We start from the raw sequence: 26058 nt of genomic DNA, 5'->3' as shown, positions 1-26058 counted from the left end.
AACGAGTTCACGATTCTTCTAAGTCTGCGATTCCAACTATTCTTTTGAATCGTCAACGAGTTCACGATTCTTCTCAGTCTGCGATTCCAACTATTCTCTCGAATCGTCAACGAGTTCACGATTCTTCTCAGTCTGCGATTCCAACTATTCTCTCGAATCGTCAACGAGTTCACGATTCTTCTCAGTCTGCGATTCCAACTATTCTTTTGAATCGTCAACGAGTTCACGATTCTTCTCAGTCTGCGATTCCAACTATTCTTTTGAAACGTCAACGAGTTCACGATTCTTCTCAGTCTGCGATTCCAACTATTCTTTTGAATCGTCAACGAGTTCACGATTCTTCTCAGTCTGCGATTCCAACTATTCTTTTGAAACGTCAACGAGTTCACGATTCTTCTAAGTCTGCGATTCCAACTATTCTTTTGAATCGTCAACGAGTTCACGATTCTTCTCAGTCTGCGATTCCAACTATTCTTTTGAATCGTCAACGAGTTCACGATTCTTCTAAGCCTGCGATTCCAACTATTCTTTTGAATCGTCAACGAGTTCACGATTCTTCTCAGTCTGCGATTCCAACTATTCTTTTGAATCGTCAACGAGTTCACGATTCTTCTAAGTCTGCGATTCCAACTATTCTTTTGAATCGTCAAAGAGTTCACGATTCTTCTCAGTCTGCGATTCCAACTATTCTTTTGAATCGTCAACGAGTTCACGATTCTTCTAAGTCTGCGATTCCAACTATTCTTTTGAATCGTCAACGAGTTCACGATTCTTCTCAGTCTGCGATTCCAACTATTCTCTCGAATCGTCAACGAGTTCACGATTCTTCTCAGTCTGCGATTCCAACTATTCTCTCGAATCGTCAACGAGTTCACGATTCTTCTAAGTCTGCGATTCCAACTATTCTTTTGAATCGTCAACGAGTTCACGATTCTTCTCAGTCTGCGATTCCAACTATTCTTTTGAAATGTCAACGAGTTCACGATTCTTCTCAGTCTGCGATTCCAACTATTCTTTTGAATCATCAACGAGTTCACGATTCTTCTAAGTCTGCGATTCCAACTATTCTTTTGAATCGTCAAAGAGTTCACGATTCTTCTCAGTCTGCGATTCCAACTATTCTTTTGAAACGTCAACGAGTTCACGATTCTTCTCAGTCTGCGATTCCAACTATTCTTTTGAATCGTCAAAGAGTTCACGATTCTTCTCAGTCTGCGATTCCAACTATTCTTTTGAATCGTCAACGAGTTCACGATTCTTCTCAGTCTGCGATTCCAACTATTCTCTCGAATCGTCAACGAGTTCACGATTCTTCTCAGTCTGCGATTCCAACTATTCTTTTGAAACGTCAACGAGTTCACGATTCTTCTCAGTCTGCGATTCCAACTATTCTTTTGAATCGTCAACGAGTTCACGATTCTTCTCAGTCTGCGATTCCAACTATTCTTTTGAATCGTCAACGAGTTCACGATTCTTCTAAGTCTGCGATTCCAACTATTCTTTTGAATCGTCAAAGAGTTCACGATTCTTCTCAGTCTGCGATTCCAACTATTCTTTTGAATCGTCAACGAGTTCACGATTCTTCTAAGTCTGCGATTCCAACTATTCTTTTGAATCGTCAACGAGTTCACGATTCTTCTCAGTCTGCGATTCCAACTATTCTCTCGAATCGTCAACGAGTTCACGATTCTTCTCAGTCTGCGATTCCAACTATTCTTTTGAATCGTCAACGAGTTCACGATTCTTCTCAGTCTGCGATTCCAACTATTCTTTTGAATCGTCGAGTTCACGATTCTTCTCAGTCTGCGATTCCAACTATTCTTTTGAATCGTCAACGAGTTCACGATTCTTCTCAGTCTGCGATTCCAACTATTCTCTCGAATCGTCAACGAGTTCACGATTCTTCTCAGTCTGCGATTCCAACTATTCTTTTGAATCGTCAACGAACGACTCACAGGACACTTTCCTTTGCAAACCACGCGTAGAACAAAAACGTTCTACATCTCTCTCATAGATGGCATAGGAGGCGAGACATTGGATTGTCTCTTTCTCATTGGCTGGAACCATTCAGCATGACCTCCATTAGTCTACAAAATTACCCAAGATAATGTTTCTAAATTATAATTTATCAACTGAACCTTATTATGAAGTACATTTTTTGCATTACATCTCTATTTAACTATGCAAATTTCAGGTTTGTGTTCATTATTTTCCATACTTAACAAATGCAGTATTTTGATTTCACTCTCGCTCGGGAGCATTCGGCACGGGTCGGAAATGTTCGTTGACAGGTTACATCAAACAAGTAAATAGAATCGTGGGTTACGATACCATGTCAATTCGTTACTATTCTTTTGAACGACGATTCGTTACGATTTTTTTGAACGACGATTCGTTGATACCACGAATCGATTCTTACGATTCTTTATTATTAGTCGTTCGAATGAACGATTCGTTCACGAATCGACCCAACTCTACTCCATACCCTTGGTGACAAGTCTTGCCTCCTCTACTAAACCTAATCGCTGACACATCAGTCTAGCTGTGCCTCGACCTGCAAGACGCATTCCACACACTTCATTTGCACCATAATAAAACTGTACTCGTTTCTGCCAACTGTGAAGCTTTACTGTTACTTGAACGATGTCAATAGCAATAGGCCGGCTAACAGTTTTGTAGCATCGGTCCGTCATGTTGAACACAGTTAATGCAATGTGTTCTGTCACGCTCCCGACAGCATTGTGCTTGTTCAAATAGTTACTATATAATTCAATTTTATGAATTGCGTTCTGTATAAGCTTATATAATCACTTTAAATAAGGATGTACACCATATTGCATCAGTCTGTAACAGTTGCGCACGTGTCCCCCAACAAATTATATTAATTATTTATTATTGTTAGAATGCTGGCAGGAACTGAGGGTACAGTACCACCACGTATCTGTACATTTTTAGATAATGTAATTCCTGCCTCTGAAGTTTTTATTAATATTGGCTATTATTTCGGAAAGCGCAGAATTAAAAATGTTTAGAGATATTCTACTTATGACGTTTGCAGGCCTACATGTTTACGTGTAAAAAATTAACACGTTTAAAACCGATTTCCAAGTGTTGGGTATTAAATTTTAATTCATGTGTGTTTTCTGGGCGTAGGCTATGATAGGGATTTTAAATTACTATAAGAAACCTATGTATAAAAACAATAATTGAAAAATAACTTAATCTGTGGGCCATGTTAAGGTATTAGCAGGCTTTGACAATTTGTAAAGCAAGAGAACTTAATAATTTATGGTTGGCATGGTAACATAGGCATAAAACTGATCTGAAGTTCGTCGTCGCCTTATGTTCCTGATTAGAACTAGGGACTTCTTATTAAATTGTTACTAAAATTAAGTTATTCTATCCCTGTGAAACTAGCTTAAAGTACCGGCGTTGTCTGAGTTTTCTATTTTGCTCCTACTTTTAAGCAAACTGATTGTTACACAGATGTACTTATGTGTTTGTCAAAAGGCACAGAATAGTTTACAATTTTTTCCGCTGTACACGGAAGAGAATGATCGCTTTTATAACATCTTTTTCAGGAAGAATGGGTTTCGGATATAAAAAAAATAACATTAGAAATAGTTCCATGTTTTATGTTATTTGAAAAATGTATGGACACCATATAAGTAGCCACCGGCGTGGCTCAGTCGGTCAAGGCGCTTGCCTGCCGGTCTGAAGTTGCGCTCGGGCGCGGGTTCGATCCCCGCTTGGGCTGATTACCTGGTTGGGTTTTTCCCGAGATTTTCTCCAACTGTAAGGTGAATGTCATGTAATCTATGGCGAACCCTCGGCCTCATCTCGCCAAATACCATTTCGCTATCACCAGTCTCATCAACGCTAAATAACCTAGTAGTTTATACAGCGTCGTTAAATAACCAACTAAAATACCATAGGCCTATAAGTTGTTTTTAAAGTAATAAAATAAAACGAATTGTAGTTTTGAATATAAGCATCACAACTTTTTCTACATTTACGATATGTAAACACTAGGAACACTATAAAGGCCCTAGGAGCCGTATTCATAGACATTTTTAGCGCGGGCTTCCGGTGAATGATCAGCGTTTTTCGTAATCATAAACCAGTGTTAGCGATAGGATATGATTTGAATTCTGTACTAGTAACCAGTGGATAGCCGGGGCTAGCTTAGTACGCTCGTAGCGCGTGCTGCGAAATGTCTATGAATAGCACCCTAAGTGATTTCTAACTATTGAAACGGAAAATGTTATGACATCACGATTTCATCCTCTACCCGTACTCCTTTAGGAAGTTTATATTTTTCCCGCCATTTCACAAAAGTATTTGATATAGTTCCTCATGCTCCTATGAATAAATCTGTGACTGTAATATTACTGATGATAATATGTACTTTGAAAAAAGGGACTGTTGGAGTGAATATATAGGCCTACAATTGTTATCCGCTTTAGGTGGCTTAGTAGTTTCCTCAAAGCGAATCGCTTTGGTTTCAAAGAATTCAAGAATTTAGTTGTTAAAGCACAGCCTGCTCACTATCTGTTGCAAATACAATATATTTTGCATTGAAAATTTAGAGCAATGTTATTCCAAAGCCTCCGCAAAACTGCACTGTAATGGTAACTAAGTAACAATAAGTGCGCTGTAATGGGTCTATTTCAGTATAGTTTTATGTTATGAAGAATGGTTTCCCTAGCAACAAGTTTCTGTGTGGGAATTCTAACTTTCAAGGCCTACCAACAATAGCAGTAAATAAAACAAAAAACACGATCGTGCAAAAACGTACTTTAATTCTGTGTTATTTTTTCCACTGCCCCATGGAAGTCGATGTTGAACATAGCGCAAATAAACAATTGACTGTAGAAGAGGCTATTTTAATAATACAGATGCACATTTCATCGTATTTATTTTTATATAGAGAGCTTTCATTTCAAAACTTCCCAGTCTAAATAACTATTTATTTAAATTGAATTCAATTTAAACATAAAACATCTCAGTTTAAATATTGAGGGCGAAGTCTGAAACCAGGCTTCATTGCATTTTTAGATTTCACCCCCCACTCGCAACCCCCACTGCTACTGAAATGGCACCCTTATATTTTTATACTTATATATGAAAGAGCAATCAATTGTTTATACACCTCATTCATTTGTTTTCTGTCGTCGCCTGGCAACCTGGATTGTTGTTACTGTTGATTAGAGCTGAAGAGAATAAAGCTACAAAAACTTATTGAGCATTTCATGTAATAGTTGTGTTTGTGTATTAAATTATTTTAAAAAGGTGTATATCCTTCAAGAGAGTTCATAAATCATCCTTATTGATTAAATTTAGTAAATTACACAAAATAAGCTGTGTTTTCATCCTATAATAAACTGATAATTAACAAAAATACAAGTTGCCTGGCGACGATAGAAAAGAAAAGATGCGAAAACAAATGAATGAGGTGTATAAACAATTGAATGCTCTTTCATATTGAAGTATAAAAATATAGGGGTTCCGTTTGAAATTTCAAATTGGGGGTAGCTGAGGGTGGGGGTGAAATCTGAAATGCAATTAAGCCTGGTTTCAGACTTCCCCCTCAATATGTAAATTGACGTGTTTTTTGTTTAAGTTGAATTCAATTTAAATAACTAGTTATTTAGACTGGGAAGTTTTGAAATGAAAGTCCTGTATATAATTTAACATCCTAATTATGTGTTTCTATTTTCAATGTAGACTTTGTTTTCCTCCTGGTTATGAAGGCTAAGCGTGCAAAATTTGTAAAATATCGGTTAAAGCGCATACATTTATTTAGAAAACATACACACATACATACTTAGACTTTTATACAATGCAAACATACATTTTATCTTCCTTCACTCGCACGTTAGGGCTGCTCTGTTCACCGCTGCGTCCGCTCTATCCGAGAGCGGGGAAAGATAAAATGTACGCACTGTACATTAGGTATTTTTGTAGCATGCTTGCCATATAATTCCAATCTAGACTTCATCACGGACATTGAGGTAAGCTTAATGAAATGTATATTTTAACCTACTTAATGCATGCAGATGATCATTGACACGTCATTGACCAGCCCTGCGGTGTTAAACTTGTAAGTTGAGTAGTGTGCACACTGACCTGCCCGGAGCGCGTCCATGGGCACCGAGGGGTACGGTATGGAGTAGGGGTAGCCCTCCTTGCGCAGCGTCTTGGGCTTCCTGCGCGGCCGGTACTTGTAGTCGGGGTGCTCCTTCATGTGCATGGCCCGCAGCCGCTTGGCCTCGTCGATGAAGGGCCGCTTCTCATCTTCCGTCAACAGCTTCCATTCCGCACCTGCAGGTGGGAACTCTAGGTTACCTATGGCCAGTATTCAGCTTTCCAATGCCCTTCATGCTTTCGTAACTATTCAGTTGTCTTATTTATTTATTTAAATGATTAATTTTATTTATTTATTTAAATTATTTGTTTTAATTATTTATTTCATTTATTTAAATTATTTGTTTTATTTATTTTATTTATTTATTTATTTAAATTATTCATTTTATTTATTTAATTAAATTATTTATTTTATTTATTTAAATTATTTATTTTATTTATTTATTTATTTATTTAATCAATTAATTTATTTAAATTACTTATTTCATTTATTTATTTAAATGACTTATTTTATTCACTTATTTAAATTGCTTATTTTATTTATTTATTTAAATTGCTTATTTTATTTATTTAAATTACTTATTTTATTTGCTCATTTAAATTGCTTATTTTATTTATTTACTTATTTAAATTACTTATTTATTTATTTAAATTACTTATTTTATTTATTTTCTTTATTTAAATTATTTATTTTATTTATTTATTTAAATTATTTATTTTATTTATATACTTCTTTATTTAAATTATTTCATTCATTCATTCATTTGGTAGAATTGAGGTCTTCATGCCTTCTTTTTCACTCAACCAGAACTAACTACTATGAACAATAGACCTATAAAATATAATATAATATAATAAACTAAAATGTATACAATATATATATATATATATATATATATATATATATATATATATAGGGTAGCAATAAGTATGGAATATTGTTAATAACGTCTTAAATTTTAATTTTACAAAAAAAAAGTTTTACGAAAACTGTTGGAGATAAACCATACAATATTATGATTATGTCAGTGTTCGAAAACAGTTATTCAGACATACAGAGTGTGACAGTAAACTGATTTTTTAAAATGGCGCTCTATATTAAAATCTACATAATCCAATCTCCATTAAATTTTACGTATGAAACGTATAAACTTTACCATTCACCCGTCTCTTGTCTTCTAAAAATTTATTAAACATGTTTCGTGGACTTAAAACTTGAGACAAATAAGTATGTTGATTACGCCATAAAATTAAACAAAACACTATAACTAACCAAACTTTATCACAGATTCTTAAAATGAGAACCTTTCACAGCCAAAAAATATCCCAGTCTATCGTGAAAACAGTCCATTGCCTTCCTCACAGTTATAAAATGACTGATCTGTTCCATCTCATATCTATGTGAACTGTTTTCATGATAGACTGGGATACTGTTTGGCTGTCAGTGGAACTCATTTTGAACATCTGTGATAAAGTTTGGTTAGTCATAGTGTTTTGTTTAGTTTTATGGTTATGTTATGTTATTTTCATAGCATTGAAGAAATTTACAATATTTCATTCATTTGAAATTTTTTCATAATACCCGTTGTAAGTACAAAGACAGAGTAGAAACATTTCATGATTCTATGCGAAATCTATTACATCTTTTACTTAGACCAAAATACAATAGAAAATCTGAGGAAATTCATTGTTCACGTAATGGACCAAGATTGTGGAATCAATTTATTAAAATAAATCCAGATTTATTAAATATTTTAAAATTGGAACTGTCCATTAATTAACTTTTTCGTGTACAAATATTTTGTTTTCTTTTCTAAGCTAGATTATTTTTTAAATTTTCTATTTGTAATAGTCTTAATTATATGCTATCACTTAACTCCCCCAAACACGCAAACTATATGAATAATTTCAAGGGAAAAATTGTTCCGGGGCCGGGTATCGATCCCGGGACCTCTGGTTGAACGTACCAGTGCTCTACTACTGAGCTACCCGGGAACTCCACGGGAACTCCACGTGGAGTTCCCGGGTAGCTCAGTGGTAGAGCGCTGGTACGTTCAACCAGAGGTCCCGGGATCGATACCCGGCCCCGGAACAATTTTTCCCTTGAAATTATTCAAATCTGCTTTACAGGGAGCTTCACCTGAAAGACTAGATTTGCACGCAAACTGTATCTTTTAAAAATGTATGTATATAATTTGTAACTTCAACAAATTCAATTGAAGGCACCTCTACATTATTGTTAACGATGTAGCATATTGATTTGTCTAAATAGAAATAATTTGTGTATCCAGTCTTGCCCTCTCATATTTTGTACTGCAACCACCAATCACATCTGAGACTGCATTACACGCTGTTAACTCATCTTCCCCCACTCTCTACCACTCTTTTTTGTGCGGGATGTTAGACCACTCTTCACATAACACAGCCGATTTGTAACTCAAGGGATTAATCACAGTTGTTTTCCTCCATTATAGGCTACTCCGAAATGCAGTACTGACTCCGCTTAATTTTGTGAAAGAGTGGAGAACTGAAGAAACGTGTGAAATCCAGACGGATTCCTCCATTGCCTTTAATTAGATATCATTGTACGGATTTAATTGGATATAACGCTCGGGTTGAAGAAGTAATGAATATAATAACGTCACGAGGAGCAAGAAATCTTTAATGCGTGTTATCACTTGGTTGCCATGGTGATCCGCACAAGCAGTTGTTTTACAATAAGTTGTGAGAACATAAACACGTTCCTATGCATTTTTTGCGACTTCTGTCGTATCTGTGATATTGAATGAATTTATTCCATTAGACTTAAGCCACGCTAGACTTGGTTTCGAAATAATTGATAACTTTCAGGCATTATTTTTAAATGTGTTTATACAAATTAACGTTCGTGTGTTGGTTAGCATTTAAAAATTATCATTCTTCACGGTCAAGTGGTTTTCGTGCATGCCTTTAGACTACAAAATCTCTTACCTCGACTTCTGAGTACAACCGCGGGTCTATTTTGTAAATATCCTTGAACAATTGCTTCACGCGCTGTGGGTGGTGTGGTGTGCAAGCCCCGGATTCTTACATTGCTATCTCGTTACCCTCGAAATATCGATGCCCAGAACCAGACTGTTCCAAGTCCATTTTGCTATTTTTTTTTCAGCAGAGCTATTTTAAGCTCCTGACATTCAAAGCTTCATGAAACAATTTGGAATAGCTTCATAGCAACCTTATTTAGAAGAATATTTACAGTTTTGTTCGATTCATATATGCAGACAAGAACTGGAACACAATGAAACAGATTTTTCTTATAAAAAGTTGCACTTAGAACAGTCTGGTCTTCAGCCATCGATATCGCTTTTCTTTTTCGTTTTATTAGTGCATTTTATAGCACGTAAAAAAGATCTGATTCGTAGGTTAGGACCTAAAATTGCCTATTTTGCATGTCAGAATCTTAAAAGGCCTAATTCCGTATATGTAACGTATACATCTGTATTTTATATACTAGCCGTACCCGTGCGCTCCGCTGCACCCGTTAGAAATAAATATAAAGTAATTACATAATTAAAATAGGATGTTTGATCCAGGAAACATTCGTGTTTGACAGAAGGATAAGTCGTTTAATATGTCACTTAATTTAAATTGTATTTAAATAATTAAAATGCGATCATTTTGGTCCAGAGAGCACTCTTTTGGTGCAATGACAATTCCTTTAACATGTTTCTTAATTGTTATTACATGTAACCATAGTTTAATGAAGATTGACATATTATTTAGTTTTAATGTGTATGCTTTATATTACTTGCTATATGTTTCCATTGATTTATGGTAATAACTTAAATTTAACCATTGTTTTCTACGTCTTCAGTAAATGGCGCTTGGCCCACTATGGTTCTGAACCCTTCAAATAACTTAAACAGTGATACAGCATATATAGTGATATGTAATTATATTTCTTTCTTTCGAAAATGCAAGAATTCACGATCTCTTATGTATCATTGCCATGGAATGAATAAATGTGTACTGTAATAACATTAGGCCTATAACATTATAGAGAAACTACACGTTCTAATGGTGAAATAATAATTAATTATACAAATCTGTTAATTTAGCTTCCGATAGTACATCATACAAACACAGAAACATTCTCTGTAGGCTATGTTTCATAGCTTTCGATTGTTGTTGTCCAAGGCCCCTTATAGACGAAGTCATTTGTTTTTTATTTCATTACACTGCCGTAGATGGCAGTTATTTTAATTTTAAACTCATTTATCTCATTAAATATCAGTCCTATCAAAATTTTTCAAAGAATAAAACTTATCGAAAATGATTTTTAAAGAGACTTTTGTTATGTAGGGCCTAACATTTTTCACAAAAATCAATAATCGAGAAATTTTGATTTATTTAATTCAGGCCCCCTTATAACCCCCCTTTTTAAATAATGTATTTTGAATGCCATATAGCCTAAAATCTAAGTTACAGCGAACTTAATTCATATTCTAATTTTCATCGAAATCCGTTCAGCCATTATCGCGTGAAAATGGTAACAAACGTCCAGACAGACAGACAGACATACAAACAAAAATGTCAAAAAAGCGATTTTCGGTTTCAGGGTGGTTAATTATATATGTTAGGACCAATTATTTTTGGAAAATCGAAAATTACCAGAAAATTTCGGCTACAGATTTATTATTAGTACCTATGGATTTTAAAGTAACTGTGGAACTCGTTGATTGCAGGCGATGTTCTCTAAATAGAAAACTCCACAATGCGGCAACAATGCTGATAGTCTGTAGAAACATCGAACGACTTTTAAATAAAAGGCGCACGTCAGACGTGTTCTGTGTACCTGAAGTGCGAGTAGTTTGATTCCTTATCGTTCAGTAGTGAACTAGTGATACGGACTTTAACATTGCTATTCGTACGATGTAATTCAGTTTTCTTCATGCCTAAACAAGAAGTGGTCTATTGCAAGCCTGGACTGGAACTGACAAGATATTTTCTACAGATAGTTATATTTTTTTAAGCATGCGGAAAATAAATAAGAAGTATTTTATTGCATGTAAGCCTATATATTTTTCCCCTCTTTCATTCTCTACGCATTTTAAGTCCATATGACGGCGTGCTTGTCTTTGAACCCGAAGTCAGATCCGTTAAGGTCGATAGACTTTCCAGTGCGGAAAAATTTAAAGCAGTGGTCCTCTCTCGGTGAATTTTTCTTGAAGAAGAGGAATTTCCTGGGTGTCTAGAGTCTGGGAATTTGTATGAATGTAAGTGTGATTGTGAGTGTGCCGGGTTAATATTAATTAACCAATCATCACAAATATAAAAAAAAATACATCAGGACTGTCGCTATAGATGCTATAGCGTTACCAACAACGAAAAAAAAAAAAGTGGTCCTCCGTGAAGGTCTTTAACCAGTGGGTTCCCGATTCAGAAATTTCATGCTCGAACCTGAAGCTTGAAAGAAAAGACCACTGAGCAAAATTTTACGGACTTCAGAGCTACTTCATTACCAGAGGATTGCCTGCCTCCTGTCGTATTGTCACGATACTAGCTTAAGTAACATAAAATCTACATAAATTCCTGAATAGAATATTTAAAATCTCAACAAATTCTAAACCAAGAGTTGTAAAACCTAATTTTATTTTATTTTTTTTTAAGCTAAAACCCCGGTGCTTGGGGATGTATTTTGTTCAGTGTGTAGACCTAAACCGCATTTCAGTTTGGTTGATAGGCTTTCCTCTCTACTCACACTCCCTACCATCAGTGAGGGAGAAGATGCTACTATTCATCTCACAAACGTTGGACTAATTGACTTTCTACATAGTGACAAATTTTATTTCTGAAAGCGTTTACCGGTACTCTATATTTCGAAAGTCCGTACTAAGCGTTTATATTGAATTTTATTGCTGTTTATATCAACTGGCACATTAAAAAGCTACTGACAACAGAAGATAAATGTTTTCTCCACCGCTAGTTGCTACTCTACAGCATACACAGCATGGAACAGCCTGCACTGTGTCGCTCCCCCTTGATTTCATAATTCAAACTAACATTCCTAAATGTAACTAATTTTATTATTAGTTGAAAATGTTGTAAGAACTACACAAAAATATACTCTAACATGTAATTGTCAAACATCTGTGTCACTGTATTTTATATCCACTTATGTACTTTATTTTAGTACATTATGCATACGACTTTTTATGCTCGACCATATTTCTAACTTGAAATTACAGTATTCAGATGTATACATTTTATTTGTATCTGACAAGATCGGAAGTGACCTTGTTCTAGGTCGTGAATTGTGAGATGTGCGCAGACGCGAAAGTATTGACTTTTTCCGAGGAACAATAATGTCATTGACCTTGTGTAATCCGTTAAACTTGGTATAACTTTGATTATAGAATTCGACATTGAAAAACGAGATGACAAATTGAATTTATTTGAATATTATTTACAATTAACGCTAATTATTATAGTAACAGAACATAACTTCTGCGACAGTATTGGATTTCCAGCCTCCGTAACTTTTCGCTAATTCTCTTTCGATTGCATATCCGAGAATAATCGATACTTGCGGTTTTATAACGGTACAAAGCTGACTCGTTATTGGCTGAACACCTGTAAGCTGAGTTGTCATTGGCTGAAAACACCTGAACTTTAATGAGTAGGTGTACTTTAATGACATGCATTAAAGGACTGCTACCAGGTGTATAATTACTACATTTCGGCATGGTCGAGCATAAAATATTTTATTTGCTAGTGTGTATAGCTTGGGGGGTGCAGGTATAAGAGGTAACAGCTATCAGTCTGACACTGACGGTCTCAGGGGAAAGAAATGCCTTCGCATCCTCTCAACTTGTATGAAATGTCGTTTAGGTCTGAATCAGGATAAATCGCAATATAGCGAACGCCAGTAGGGGAAGTTATCCCCACCCACATGAAATGTGTATTCGACACAACACTAGCCAATCAGGTAGTGTGTCTGGTGAGCTAGTAGGGGAAAAGTGGAAGGGGTCGTGGACGGAGCTTCTACGTTCGCTATATTGCGATTTGCCCCTGAATCATACACGTTCCGTTTCCTTTGAGTGTTTTCAACATTAGAGACAATAGGCTTGGATATTAATGGATCCTACAAAATTCCTTTAGCACAAGCTGAAATAACTTCTTTTTCATCGGAAGTGGCTATACGTATTTGTTATTTCCTCAGAATGCAGCATCGTTTTTAAGTTATTCTTAAAAAAAAAAGCATTAAAACACACAGACCTACAATTAATCATCTACAGTGATGAAGTAGATACTGTGTATACTTGTTTCAAAAAGTTTTCGGAATATATTTTTTTCGCCGAAATAAATAATGTTACGTGGTAAATTTTTGTTTCTGATGTTGGCATCCACTTGTGACTAGAGGGCGGATTTTCGCATATTTGCGTGTTTTATTCCTTGAAGGATAAATATATGCATGTATGAGAGGAATATGTTTCATTCTATGGGCAACGGGGGAAGTTTTACAGTGCATATAAATGCATATTCAGGGGTTAGTGCATATTTCTCAAATATTTTCACGTGGTTGCATATATTACACTTTTTACCGGAAGATCGTTAGTAATTGATGACTTCTCAAATCTACATTTAAATATTAACTGTTCATTGTTTGAAACTCTCTACTGCAATGCAACGACAATCATTTCATCGAAATTTTAGAATTGTTCCATAACTGTGAGAATAACATTTAATTAAACTGAATTTTTTTTTTTTAATTTTATTGGGTTATTTTACGACGCTGTATTACCATTTCAGTTTATTTAGCGTCTGAGTGAAACGAAGGTGATAATGCCGGTGAAATGAATCCGGGGTCCAGCACCGAACGTTACCCAGCATTTGCTCGTATTGGGTTGAGGGAAAACTCCAGAAAAAACCTCAACCAGGTAACTTGCCCCCAACGGGATTCGAACCCGGGCCACCTGGTTTCGCGGCCAGACGCGCTGACCATTACTCCACGGGTGTGGACTAATTAAACTGAAAGCACAAGTTTAAGTTTCAAGGCAATTCAATATTTTTACACCAAAACCGGCATTTCTTTGGTATGAAACAGTGCCTTAGGTAGCAGCAGGTATAAATCTTTACTAGTCAGTAAAGTCATCAAAACTGATGCACCAAGAACGTGCTTCCAACAATGGACTGTTTATTGGTGGTCGGAACTCGCGTTTCAACTTAAATTCTTCTTTCTCTATAGTTTAAATTCTTACTAGCTTCTTGATCAATGATCACTGTCACTTTGTATGCATTTTATAGACAAAAATATTTTGGAAATGTCTGGTTTTGTTTGGAAATATGAGGGAAATGTTCACTTTTGTTCGAAAAAAAGCTATTTGACATTTATAACGGTAAAACATACACATCTCGCTAGATATCCTTCACTTCCAGTCTACTGTAGCATGCAAAAGTGAATATATTGCAACACTTTTACAATAATTTTAATTAGCACACTCTTGCACATAGAAGTGGAAATGACCGATTTTGAATGGATTGGGAATTGCAACACGCACAGAATGTTGGAAATGTCTCTTTTAGTTACAAAAAAGACAGTGAAAATATTGATTGAAAATACTGATTTTACCACACTGTTTCTCATGGAAATGAAAGAGTTGGAATAAAAACAGTAACATATTCAGGAAGATGCCTGTCTAAACATACCGAAATCGTAAAGAAAACTCATTTTCTTTATTTCGGTGGAAATGACCGGTTTTGTTCACAATTTATGTACCTAAATACAAAAAATAACAGAAATAGAATTTATGATTCCGGCTTGAATGGTTCAATCAGCAAAGGAAAGAAATTCAGTTATCAGATATTGAATAAGGACCTTCCAAGTTAAAAATTCAACTGAGGTTGGAAGAATGCACTTCTTTTATTCTGGCCCATGTTACTTGGCGCCCCGTGGAGTGGGGTCAGCACGGCACACACCCACACTTAAGCGACGGACAAGCTTTTCAAGCAATCAAGAAATTAGAAAAATGCAAATCTTGTGTAATATTAATCCGTGGAGTGGCTGGATGAATTATTCCCTCGTTCTTATACACATGTTACTTGGCGCCCGTGGAGTGGGGTCAGCACGGCACACACCCACGCTTAAGCGACGGACAAGCTATTCAAGCAATCAAGAAATTATAAAAATGCAAATCTCGTGTAATATTAATCCGTGGAGTGGCTGGATGAATTATTCCCTCGTTCTTATACACGTGTTACTTGGCGCCCCGTGGAGTGGGGTCAGCACGGCACATACCCACACTTAAGCGACGGACAAGCTTTTCAAGCAATCAAGAAATTAGAAAAGTGCAAATCTTGTGTAATATTAATCCGTGGAGTGGCTGGATGAATTATTCCCTCGTTCTTATACACGTGTTACTTGGCGCCCCTGGAGTGGGGTCAGCACGGCACACACCCACACTTAAGCGACGGACAAGCTTTTCAAGCAATCAAGAAATTAGAAAAGTGCAAATCTCGTGTAATATTAATCCGTGGAGTGGCTGGATGAATTATTCCCTCGTTCTTATACACGTGTTACTTGGCGCCCCTGGAGTGGGGTCAGCACGGCACACACCCACACTTAAGCGACGGACAAGCTTTTCAAGCAATCAAGAAATTAGAAAAATGCAAATCTTGTGTAATATTAATCCGTGGAGTGTCTGGATGAATTATTTCCTCGTTCTTATACACGTGTTACTTGGCGCCCCGTGAAGTGGGGTCAGCACGGCACACATCCACACTTAAGCGACGGACAAGCTTTTCAAGCAATCAAGAAATTAGAAAAGTGCAAATCTTGTGTAATATTAATCCGTGGAGTGGCTGGATGAATTATTCCCTCGTTCTTATACACGTGTTACTTGGTGCGTTTTGTTCCCGTCTGGTGAAGCGCGATAAGAATTAATTACGAAGGAAGGCTCCTACCAGCCCCATTGTCGAGAGCGGTAGGCGGTGAAAACACAAGTTTCCATTCCATTCTGTGTTAGAGAAAAGATAGAGATAGACGTATAGACACGTTAGACAAGGGGGGGAGGGATTTGAGAATACAGAGGCATAGAGAGCCTCTTCGAATTGCAACAATGGGAACCATGGCGAATTCTCTCCGCCTGCTTGAATGCCTATAGTGTTCAGTTGCTTCAAGACGCCATTGGAGCGAGTGACAAGAACATGCAATTGTTCCTTTTAACTCTCACAGCGATCTATAGAGAGCAGGCCCAGGTTTGTCGCATTATATCTTCCCTTCTTGTCTTCATCTTTCCCCCTCCACCGTCTCTGCACTAAATTGAAATTGTGTTGCCTTTGATTTGCATTGTGTAATCGTAGAAAACAGATCTCGGCTCTCTTATTGTATTACTGTTGCAAGACAAGAGACGAGAGTGGCATCAATAGCTACTGTGTATAGAAAACATCCCCCCCCCCCACCCGTCTACATTTTGCTGTATAATAATATATTAAGAAAAGAGGCAACAACGATAACAACAATGCGTAAAGAGCCTGGCTGGGGGAGGGGGAGGGAATTGTGATTGGTTTCATTCTGCCATTTGTTCGTCTCCCGGCAACAAACTACAAGAAAGAAGTCTTTGTTAAGTATGCCTCGGTTCCATTTTCCGTGAAAATCTTCTTCTTCTTCAACCTTGTTCCCGTCTTCTTAGAATTCAGTATATATGATCCCGGCACAATGGAGCTTCTGTATGTATTCATAATAAAGCTACTTGGAGTAGGGCGCCATTAGCCTATATATGGATGACTTCATTATAATGTAATAGGCATTCCCCCTTAGATTCCTCTCTTTTCTCGGAATGGATGTTACAGTCGTCGTGTGTATAGAGCTCCCTCAATTTCAACGTTTTCTACATCAATACTTGGTGACTGAATCTTGAAAAGTTGTTTTTGTGCCAAAAATAAGTTGTCTACTAAAGTTATCGGAACTTTTCCAACTGTATAGGCAATAGCTGAGCTCCTTCAGCTTGCAATCTATTCAAATGACTGCAGCGAACAACCACAAACTAGACACATTATTCTGAACACCCCAACTCGTATTTCTTCTGAATTACAGACCAGCTTTCTTCTGATCAGCGCTATAATTAAGGCTTATTTAATATAATTCCGACTCTAATTTTTAACTAGTTTTAAAATTATTCCAAGCAATGTTAAGTTAAAGTTCTATTTCTTTTTCTCCTCTTCTGGGCGTCTTGTTTATCAATTTAATTTCTACCATGTTTAGGCTACCACTGGCACTCTCTTCGCTGCATTGTCTCATGATCATTCGAGGTACAATGTACTCCGCTTAATATCCTGATTCTAAGTGATAATTTTAAAGAAATAAATATCAAAAGTCCTTCAATAACTGTCTATACAAAATATTACATAGGTTACATGAACGTATCTTTGACTAGCGCTTTCGCTATTATAATAGCATCTTCAGGTCAGGCTTGCGTGATATTAAGCTTTTCATATAAAGACGTAGAATCCCGTCAGTCTCATTTCGAGGGTCACCAGGATTGTGGCAACTGTACAATGTTGTGAGGAAGGGACAGGATGGAATTGTCAGAGGTGTTTGTGTAGGAAGTCCTAAATCTGTAAGTGGGTGTTCGAAGGAACCACCGAGCTGCACTCCTTGAAATAAAATAAGGTAGCCTATACCTTCCAGACCTCAGGAACAAATTTTACTGCAAGACAGGTCTCTGTAGGCTAAATCACAAAGTTTTCGAATACTTCTACAATGGAATTTGCTTCACCCAAATAACTGATATGCTACATACTTACTTACTTACTGGCCTTTAAGGAACCCGGAGGTTCATTGCCGCCCTCACATAAGCCCGCCATTGGTCCCTATCCTGAGCAAGATTAATCCAGTCTCTACCATCATATCCCACCTCCCTCAAATCCATTTTAATATTATCTTCCCACCTACGTCTCGGCCTCCGCAAAGGTCTTTTTCCCTCCGGCCTCCCAACTAACACTCTATATGAATTTCTGTATTCGCCAATACGTGCTACATGTCCTGCTCATCTCAAACGTCTGGATTTTATGTTCCTAATTATGTGAGGTGAAGTATACAATGCGTGCAGCTCTGCGTTGTGTAACTTTCTCCATTCTCCTGTAACTTCATCCCTCTTAGCCCCAAATATTTTCCTAAGAGCTTTATTCTCAACTGTTTTATAAATTCTAACTTTCAGATCTTTTGACAGCAGACTAGATGACAAAAGCTTCTCAACCGAATAATAACAGGCATTTCCCATATTTATTCTGCGTTTAATTTCCTCCCGAGTGTCATTTATATAATTTGTTACTGTTGCTCCAAGATATTTGAATTTTTCCACCTCTTCGAAAGATAAATCTCCAATTTTTATATTTCCACTTCGTACAATATTCTGGTCACGAGACATAATCATATACTTTGTCTTTTCGTGATTTACTTCCAACCCTATCCCTTTACTTGCTTCAACTAGAATTTCCGCGTTTTCCCTAATCGTTTGTGGATTTTCTCCTAGCATATTCACGTCATCCGCATAGACAAGCAGCTGATGTATCCCGTTCAATTCCAAACCCTCTTTGTTATCCTGAACTTTCCTAATGGCATATTCTAGAGCGAAGTAAAAAGTAAAGGTGATAGTGCATCTCCCTGCTTTAGCCCGCAGTGAATTGGAAAAGCATCAGATAGAAACTGGCCTATACGGACTCTGCTGGATGTTACATAAAAACACAAAATTAGAGTTGATAAAATTAAGCCGTGAGGCCCGGCCAATTGGTCGGAGATGGAGCGCCGACTCACCCAGCCGCTTGGAGATCTCGGAGTTGTGCATCTTCGGGTTCTCCTGGGCGATCTTCCTGCGCTGCAGGCGCGACCAGACCATGAAGGCGTTCATGGGCCGCTTGATGTGGTCCTCCTGCATCTTCTTGGCCCCGGGGGGCGCGCCGGGTCCCAGCCCCGCGGCGGCCATGGCGGCGGACGACACCGGCACGGGGCCGCCCAGCGACGCCATCCGCGTCAGGCCGTCGCCGCCGTGGGCGAAGCCGCCCTCGCACATGGCCCCGGCCGCCCTGCGGACAGATACGAACCTGTGATATATCAGTCATGTCAACTGATCCCATAGGCGCAAGCGCGCGCTTTAGAGCTCAGGAGAGCCTGAGCGCTTTACAACGGAAAGGAAAGAGACAGACGAAAGAGGCAGCAGGCCTATATGCCGCTTGGGGCCTGTTTCTCAAAAATACTAGTTTAGTAGTTGACCAGTTACTAGTTACCGGAGTATATTTCACCAGCTCTAGTAGATTCTGTTTCTCAAACTATTTTACCAGTCTAGTAACTTGTGACAATTTTTCACTAGTCACATGATCTGCTTCACTTGTCATCTGATTGAGTTCATTTGTTTATAGCCATTGGTAGGTATTGTTATTTGAGGTTAGAAGGCTAAGTTGTTTGTGTTTTGGTTTTGATTTCCCTTTTCGGTTGAAATTCCATCAGTTGAAAGCAAATTAACTATACTCAATATGATTAATGACAAATGTGAAGTGGAATGAGAGAGAAATTGGAAGTGTAATTTAAGTGAATTAGATATTTGATGTTTTTCAATGTTTTGGATTGGGAGTAGTAGCAGGGGTACTATAACTGTAGGAGTATTATCGAAATAAATATATGGATAGGGGTAATAAAATAGGAAATTTAGGAGCGAAGCGAAAAGAAAGAGACAAATATGTAAATAAACAGAGGATAGAAAAAAAAAGTGATGTAAGTGTTGTAAAATAGAGTAAACGGAAAAGTCAGCAAGTAATGTAGGAGAAAATAGCGGGAAAACAATGATTAAGAGTAGGTAGGATTCGAGGGTAGAGAAGAAAATAAATAAATAACGTAAATTATTAAGGAAGGAATATACAATATTTAATAGGAGTGAGAAATGGAAGGGAAACAGTCTAGGTAGGAGGGAGAGAATAGAAGAGGATAGAGGGGGAAGGACATAAAGCAATTCAGTCATAACAGAACATTAGAAAATAATCAGGAAATTCTCGGCAAAGAATACATTAATAGAAAAGAGTTATATGTATAAAGGGATGGTGGATCGAAAAACAGAAATGTGAAGGTCCACCATAACTGTGAATTGTAAAGTTGAATGACAAATAAATATCAATATCAATAAATATCAATATCAATATGATTAATGAATCAAAGGATTATTATTCGGTGCTTTTTGAAGCATGTTAACAAAAAAATGATGAAGTAAACGAATGGACAAAAATGTTGTAATGTGTGGGGCTATGGAACTGATGCTCAGAACAAAGATTATGCATATGTTAGGGACACGTACTGGCCCAACATTAAGAAAGTAATTTTGATAAGTACCAATTCAAGTTCACAGTATCATAATATCAACATATGATGTAGCTAGTGGGTCTACTGCCGACATGAATGCCACTTATGACTTGATGAAAAATTCGCTAATTTTTTTTCAGTTTCATATTTGATCTATTCATAAATTATTGTCGTTTTATATTTAATTTGTAGGCTAAAGTTGACAATGCCAGAAGAACTGGCAGTGGAGGAGGAAAGCCAGTAAAAATTGCTGCAGTTGATGAATTGGTATTATATTATTAGGAAAAAATTTCTTCAAGTGTTGCTGGTCTAGGACAGAAAGACTAGACGGCATTGAAAAATAATCAACATCCCGATTTGTAGAGCAATTTGTATCTGAAGCTTTGCTGATAATGCAAGACTTCTATTTTTTTGTCTTGTTATGGCAGGTCCCACTATATTTAACAACTTTTCAAGCTTTTCAGTACTTTACCTAAACCGTTCATTATATTTAAACAATGCTCCCGTAAAGGAATAATAATTGTTCTTTCTCGATATACTTTTAGCTCTTCTCACAACTTCATCACTTCATTTGGAATCACCAAACCAGATATTAAAAGAAAATAACTACAATATTTTGTTATATCTGAAAAAGGTTGTCAATGGTAACTGATGATGTAGAAATCATCAGTCTTTAGAGTCTTGTAGGAATATTCCTGTTGAATACTAGTGTAATCAACTAGACTAGCATTTTGAGAAACAGAATCACTTATGAACTGGTGAAATCGACCAATATTACTAGTCTGCGAACTGGTAACTACTACTTTACCCTTGTAGTTTCTAGAAACACAGACTTGTACAATAAACTAATATTACTAGTGTACAGACTAGTATTACTAGTCCATGAGTTTTGAGAAACAGGCCCTTGGTCGAGCTATATTCAGGGATGGCCAGCACTGATTCAATGGATAAAGGGAAGAGAACTTATTAAAACTGTATCCATGTTAATTTTTTAATTTGTCTGAGAAGTATAAGATAGTGTAGAAATGTTAAAAGGGTGGAATGGCATAACCAACCTCCGTTCACAGCAGAGTTCTGAAGAATAAGGGCCGTATTCAAAGACATTTTTAGCGCGGGCTTCCGGTGGATGATCAGCGAACTAACGTTTTTCGTATTCATACACCAGTGTTAGCGATATGATATGAATCCTGTACAAGTAATCAGTCGATAGCCGGGGCTAGTTTAGCACGCTCGTAGCGCGGGCTAGCGAAATGTCCATGAATAGCACCCTAAGAGTTTATAATCAGTGATTTTGAAGTTACTAAGATTCTATATTCAAACTAAAGATTGAATACGGCATGTTGTACGCAGGAAGACCTTTGCATAGCAAGCATAACGAACTTGATTTTATTGACACAAAGCTTGAAAATAAAAACTGCTCAAAATGTAGTACATTTTGTGGCTCGATAATTAAAAGCACAGCAACACAAGCATAGGCCTATAGTAAAGTATGTAACGTATTAAATTACTTCCATGAAAATAATGTATTTCGTCGCCTATATAGCCTGTACCAATTCACATAAGTCCCAGTAGTCATTAAAGCAAAAGTGAAAAGTGCCCTTGAAAAGAATTACGGATTTAATATAGGCTAATGTGACACATAGAAGATGCACTTTAGATTCACAAAACCATTGTTCACGTGATGATATTGCATAGTAAGAAATACTGCATCATATTTCAGACTGTCCAGTCACGTCTTGTGACGTGGAACGAATATTTTCCGCATACAAATAGTTTTTTTTTTTAACATAGAAGGAGTATTACTTACTTACTGGCTATTAAGGAACCCGGAGGTTCATTGCCGCCCTCACATAAGCCCGCCATTGGTCCCTATCCTGAGCAAGATTAATCCATTCTCTATCATCATATCCCACCTCCCTCAAATCCATTTTAATATTATCTTCCCATCTATGTCTCGGCCTCCCTAGAGGTCTTTTTCCCTCCGGCCTCCCAACTAACACTCTATATGCAGTTCTGGATTCGCCCATATGTGCTACATGCCCTGCCCATCTCAGACGTCTGGATTTAATGTTCCTAATTATGTCAGGTGAAGAATACAATGCGTGCAGTTCTGTTTTGTGTAACTTTCTCCATTCTCCTGTAACTTCACCCCTCTTAGCCCCAAATATTTTCCTAAGTACCTTATTCTCAAACACCCTTAATCTCTGTTCCTCTCTCAAAGTGAGAGTCCAAGTTTCACAACCATACAGAACAACCGGTAATATAACTGTTTTATAAATTCTAACTTTCAGATTTTTCGACAGCAGACTGCATGGAACTTAATCAGAGACAATTCTGTCCGACGCCGGGGTGGTATCCGGTGTGACTTAGTGGATAAAGCATCAGCACGTAGAGCTGAAAACCCGGGTTCAAATCCCGGCGCCGGAGAGAATTTTTCTCCGTTCCATTACACTTTCATCGTATGCATGATAAAAGCTTCTCAACCGAATAATAACAGGCATTTCCCATATTTATTCTATGTTTAATTTCCTCCCGAGTGTCATTTATATTTGTTACTGTTGCTCCCAGATATTTGAACTTTTCCACCTCTTCCAATTTTTATATTTCCATTTCGTACAATATTCTGGTCACGAGACATAATCATATACTTTGTCTTTTCGGGATTTACTTCGAAACCTATCTCTTTACTTGCTTCCAGTAAAATTCCCGTGTTGTCCCTAATCGTTTGTGGATTTTCTCCAAACATATTCACGTCATCCGCATAGACAAGCAGCTGATGTAACCCGTTCAATTCCAACATAGGAGTATTTCTTTTGATAAAGGAAAATGTACATTATTAAGTATTGTAAAAAGTTTAGAGACATATCTCTAAGCATTTGATTTGTTACTTTTGTACGTATGCAAAAATGATTTTAGATTGAAAAATACGAAGGATCTAATTGACAATTAGTAGATTTATATGAATATATTATTTGATTGATCTCTGGCCATGGACCATGGCACGAAGACAAGTTTATGACGTTTAGTTTCTTCATTCGATGGAGATATAGTCGAAGCTCACAGAACTTTACAATAAACTGTGTACAGCCCCATTGTTCATCAACCTGGAGTAAAACTGGACATAGTCTCATTATGATTTGCCCTCGCTACGTTCCACACATCAGATGTCGGACTGGGGCGAAGCGGACCCGTTGTGCTGCGTCCCCACGGCCGACGTTACCTGGCGCTGAATTAGAGCAGAGTGGACAGACAATTTGTGCAAGTTTTATTGGGTCTTGACTGCGCCCCTCGTGGCCTGGATCGCGGTCAAGTGTGATTGGAGGGGGGGAGGCCCTCTATATGCTATCGTCGATTCTGATGCCCCACGTCGGGAAGGAAGCTGAGACTCAACAGGAGGGTGCAGCCATCTCGCGCTCCCTTTTCATCCCTTTGTTGCGTAAGCAAGCAATTCCCGCCCTCTGGCCCCGACACTATTCTTTACAGCCCTAACGATCCACGGCAGGGAGCCTGTCCCACACAACAGATTGAAATTATCGCCAAAATCCGGGATTAGAGCTCGTGGCTTGTTTCGACTTCATTAGAGAGTGTCTTCCCATCCTTTATTTGGCGATTTACCTGTCGGTGGATGTTTGACACATAGGCTAGCTGTCATGTGCGTTCCTTTTGAATTGGCTGCCTTTTCTGGGTTTTTGTGTCTTAGGCCCGATTGTATAAACCATTTAATCTTAGATCAGAAGTTAAATTGATCCTTGTTTCAGCTGAACTTGGAATTTTGTGTATAAAGTCTAATCTGAGATTAATTTGTCTTAAACTAAAGGCAACTTTGACTGAAGAAATTTCTCCGATTAAGTTAGATGATCCAAGTTCAGTTATTTCTTTTCTGTTTGAAATATACGAGTGACAGATTTTGCAAATAAAATATCCATTATTATTAATATTAATAGATATGATAGGTACATTTATATATATTTCTTTCAATTTCTTGCCTTAATACACAAACAACCTTATATTTTATAAGGCTCTATCGTGTTCAGCAGTATCAAATAACGTAACCTATAATTATATTATGTTTATAACAACCATTAATTATTAATGGATATGATAGGTACATTCATAAATGTTCAATTAACTGTATTGCTAAACGAAAATTGTCGTTTTATAAAGCTTTATTATGTTTAGCAGTATCAAACACCATAAAATCATAACAACTCGGAGAACAGTCAACCTTCTTCTTATTGTCCGCCATTATTTACATTGCAAAAAAAACCAGTGTCTCCAACAGAGTGTACGGAAAGTCTCCAAAAAGTAGTTGTAAAGTCGCTAGATTTCTCATTATCAACAAAGAAAGATTAAATTTTGTCACTATGGGGTGTAAAAAGGTCACTAAATCCCTATTTAAGCAATATAAAAGTTAAAAGAAATTGTTGTTGAAAAAGAGTTAAAGTCGCTAGATTGGCAACACTGAACAAAACTGTATAACATGGTCCGCGCATCACGTATTTCACCTGTTTAAGCGATGTTGCCAAATCCTTTTCACGTGAACTTAGATTGCATTTGAACCAAGGTAATTTGATCGCAGAAAAGTTTTATACAATAGAAGAAGTGTCTGAACTCGGTTCACTTTTCGATCTTCGATCAATGTTGATCTTTAGTGGGGGAGTTTTATACAATTGGGCCTTAATGTTATATTTTTCTATCGTCAAAATGAGATGCGTTATAAAACTGACACTTTTGTGCCGTTAACACTGCTTTAAGGCCCATTCGCAATGAAAACGCAAACGTTACCGCAACGTTAGCGCAAGACATAAAGACGTGATACCATTCACAATGAAAACGTAAGCGTTAACACTAGAACTTAGCACGGCCTCTTAGAATTAACGTGGAAAGGTTATGTGTAGACACTGCCTACTGGATTATCTAATGAAAAGTCGTCTATTGTATTACGAAACTATAGAAATTGCAACAAATTACATAAGTGATAATTCATCTGTACAATTTACGTTCATGCAAGTTGCATTGCCTCTATAATACTTGTCTCATGTCATAAAGACAACGCTGTTCTTGATACAATAGTACATTATGCAACGAGCCTATAATGGTAGTAATTAAGACGCTAGTATGTTTGTTTATGAAACGAGCTCAAGCTCAAGCTCATGTTATGGTTATGTGCGAACTGACCTGAATTGTGAGATGTGCGCAGACGCGAAAGTATTTATTTTTTCCGAGGCCGAATGTCATTGACCTTGATAGAGAATAAGATGAACATTAGTCTGATATAACCTGGAAATTAATTTAGAATTGAAAAACGAGATGACAAATTGAATTTATTTGAATATTATTTACAATTAACGCAACTTATTATAATAACAGAACATAACCTTCTGCGACAGTATTAGATTTCCAGCCTCCGTGACTTTTCGCTAATTGTCTTTCGATTGCATACCCAAGAATAATCGATACTTGCGGTTTTATAACGGTACAAAGGTGACTTGTCATTGGCTGAACACCTGAACTTTAATAAATAGGTTTACTTTAATGAGGTGCATTAAAGGGCTACTACCAGGTGTATAATTACTACATTTCAG

The 26058-nt window shown here is 37.1% G+C and overlaps 1 protein-coding gene across 1 annotated transcript in view; it reads right to left on the bottom strand.

Annotated features, from left to right (window-relative positions):
* Window positions 1-26058, bottom strand: part of LOC138696984 (transcription factor Sox-19b-like) — a 182211-nt gene that overhangs the window by 87107 nt on the left and 69046 nt on the right. The window contains exons 2-3 of the mRNA XM_069822554.1: window positions 18941-19209; window positions 6130-6324 (exon numbers count right to left, since the gene is read on the bottom strand). Coding sequence (XP_069678655.1) covers window positions 6130-6324; window positions 18941-19196 — 451 coding nt within the window. The 5' untranslated portion in view covers window positions 19197-19209. The remainder of the gene's footprint in view (window positions 1-6129; window positions 6325-18940; window positions 19210-26058) is intronic.

The sequence above is a fragment of the Periplaneta americana genome, chromosome 3 (genome assembly GCF_040183065.1).
Source record: "Periplaneta americana isolate PAMFEO1 chromosome 3, P.americana_PAMFEO1_priV1, whole genome shotgun sequence".
Classification (NCBI taxonomy): Eukaryota; Metazoa; Arthropoda; class Insecta; order Blattodea; family Blattidae; genus Periplaneta; species Periplaneta americana.
This window is presented reverse-complemented; position numbering and strand designations above follow the sequence as displayed.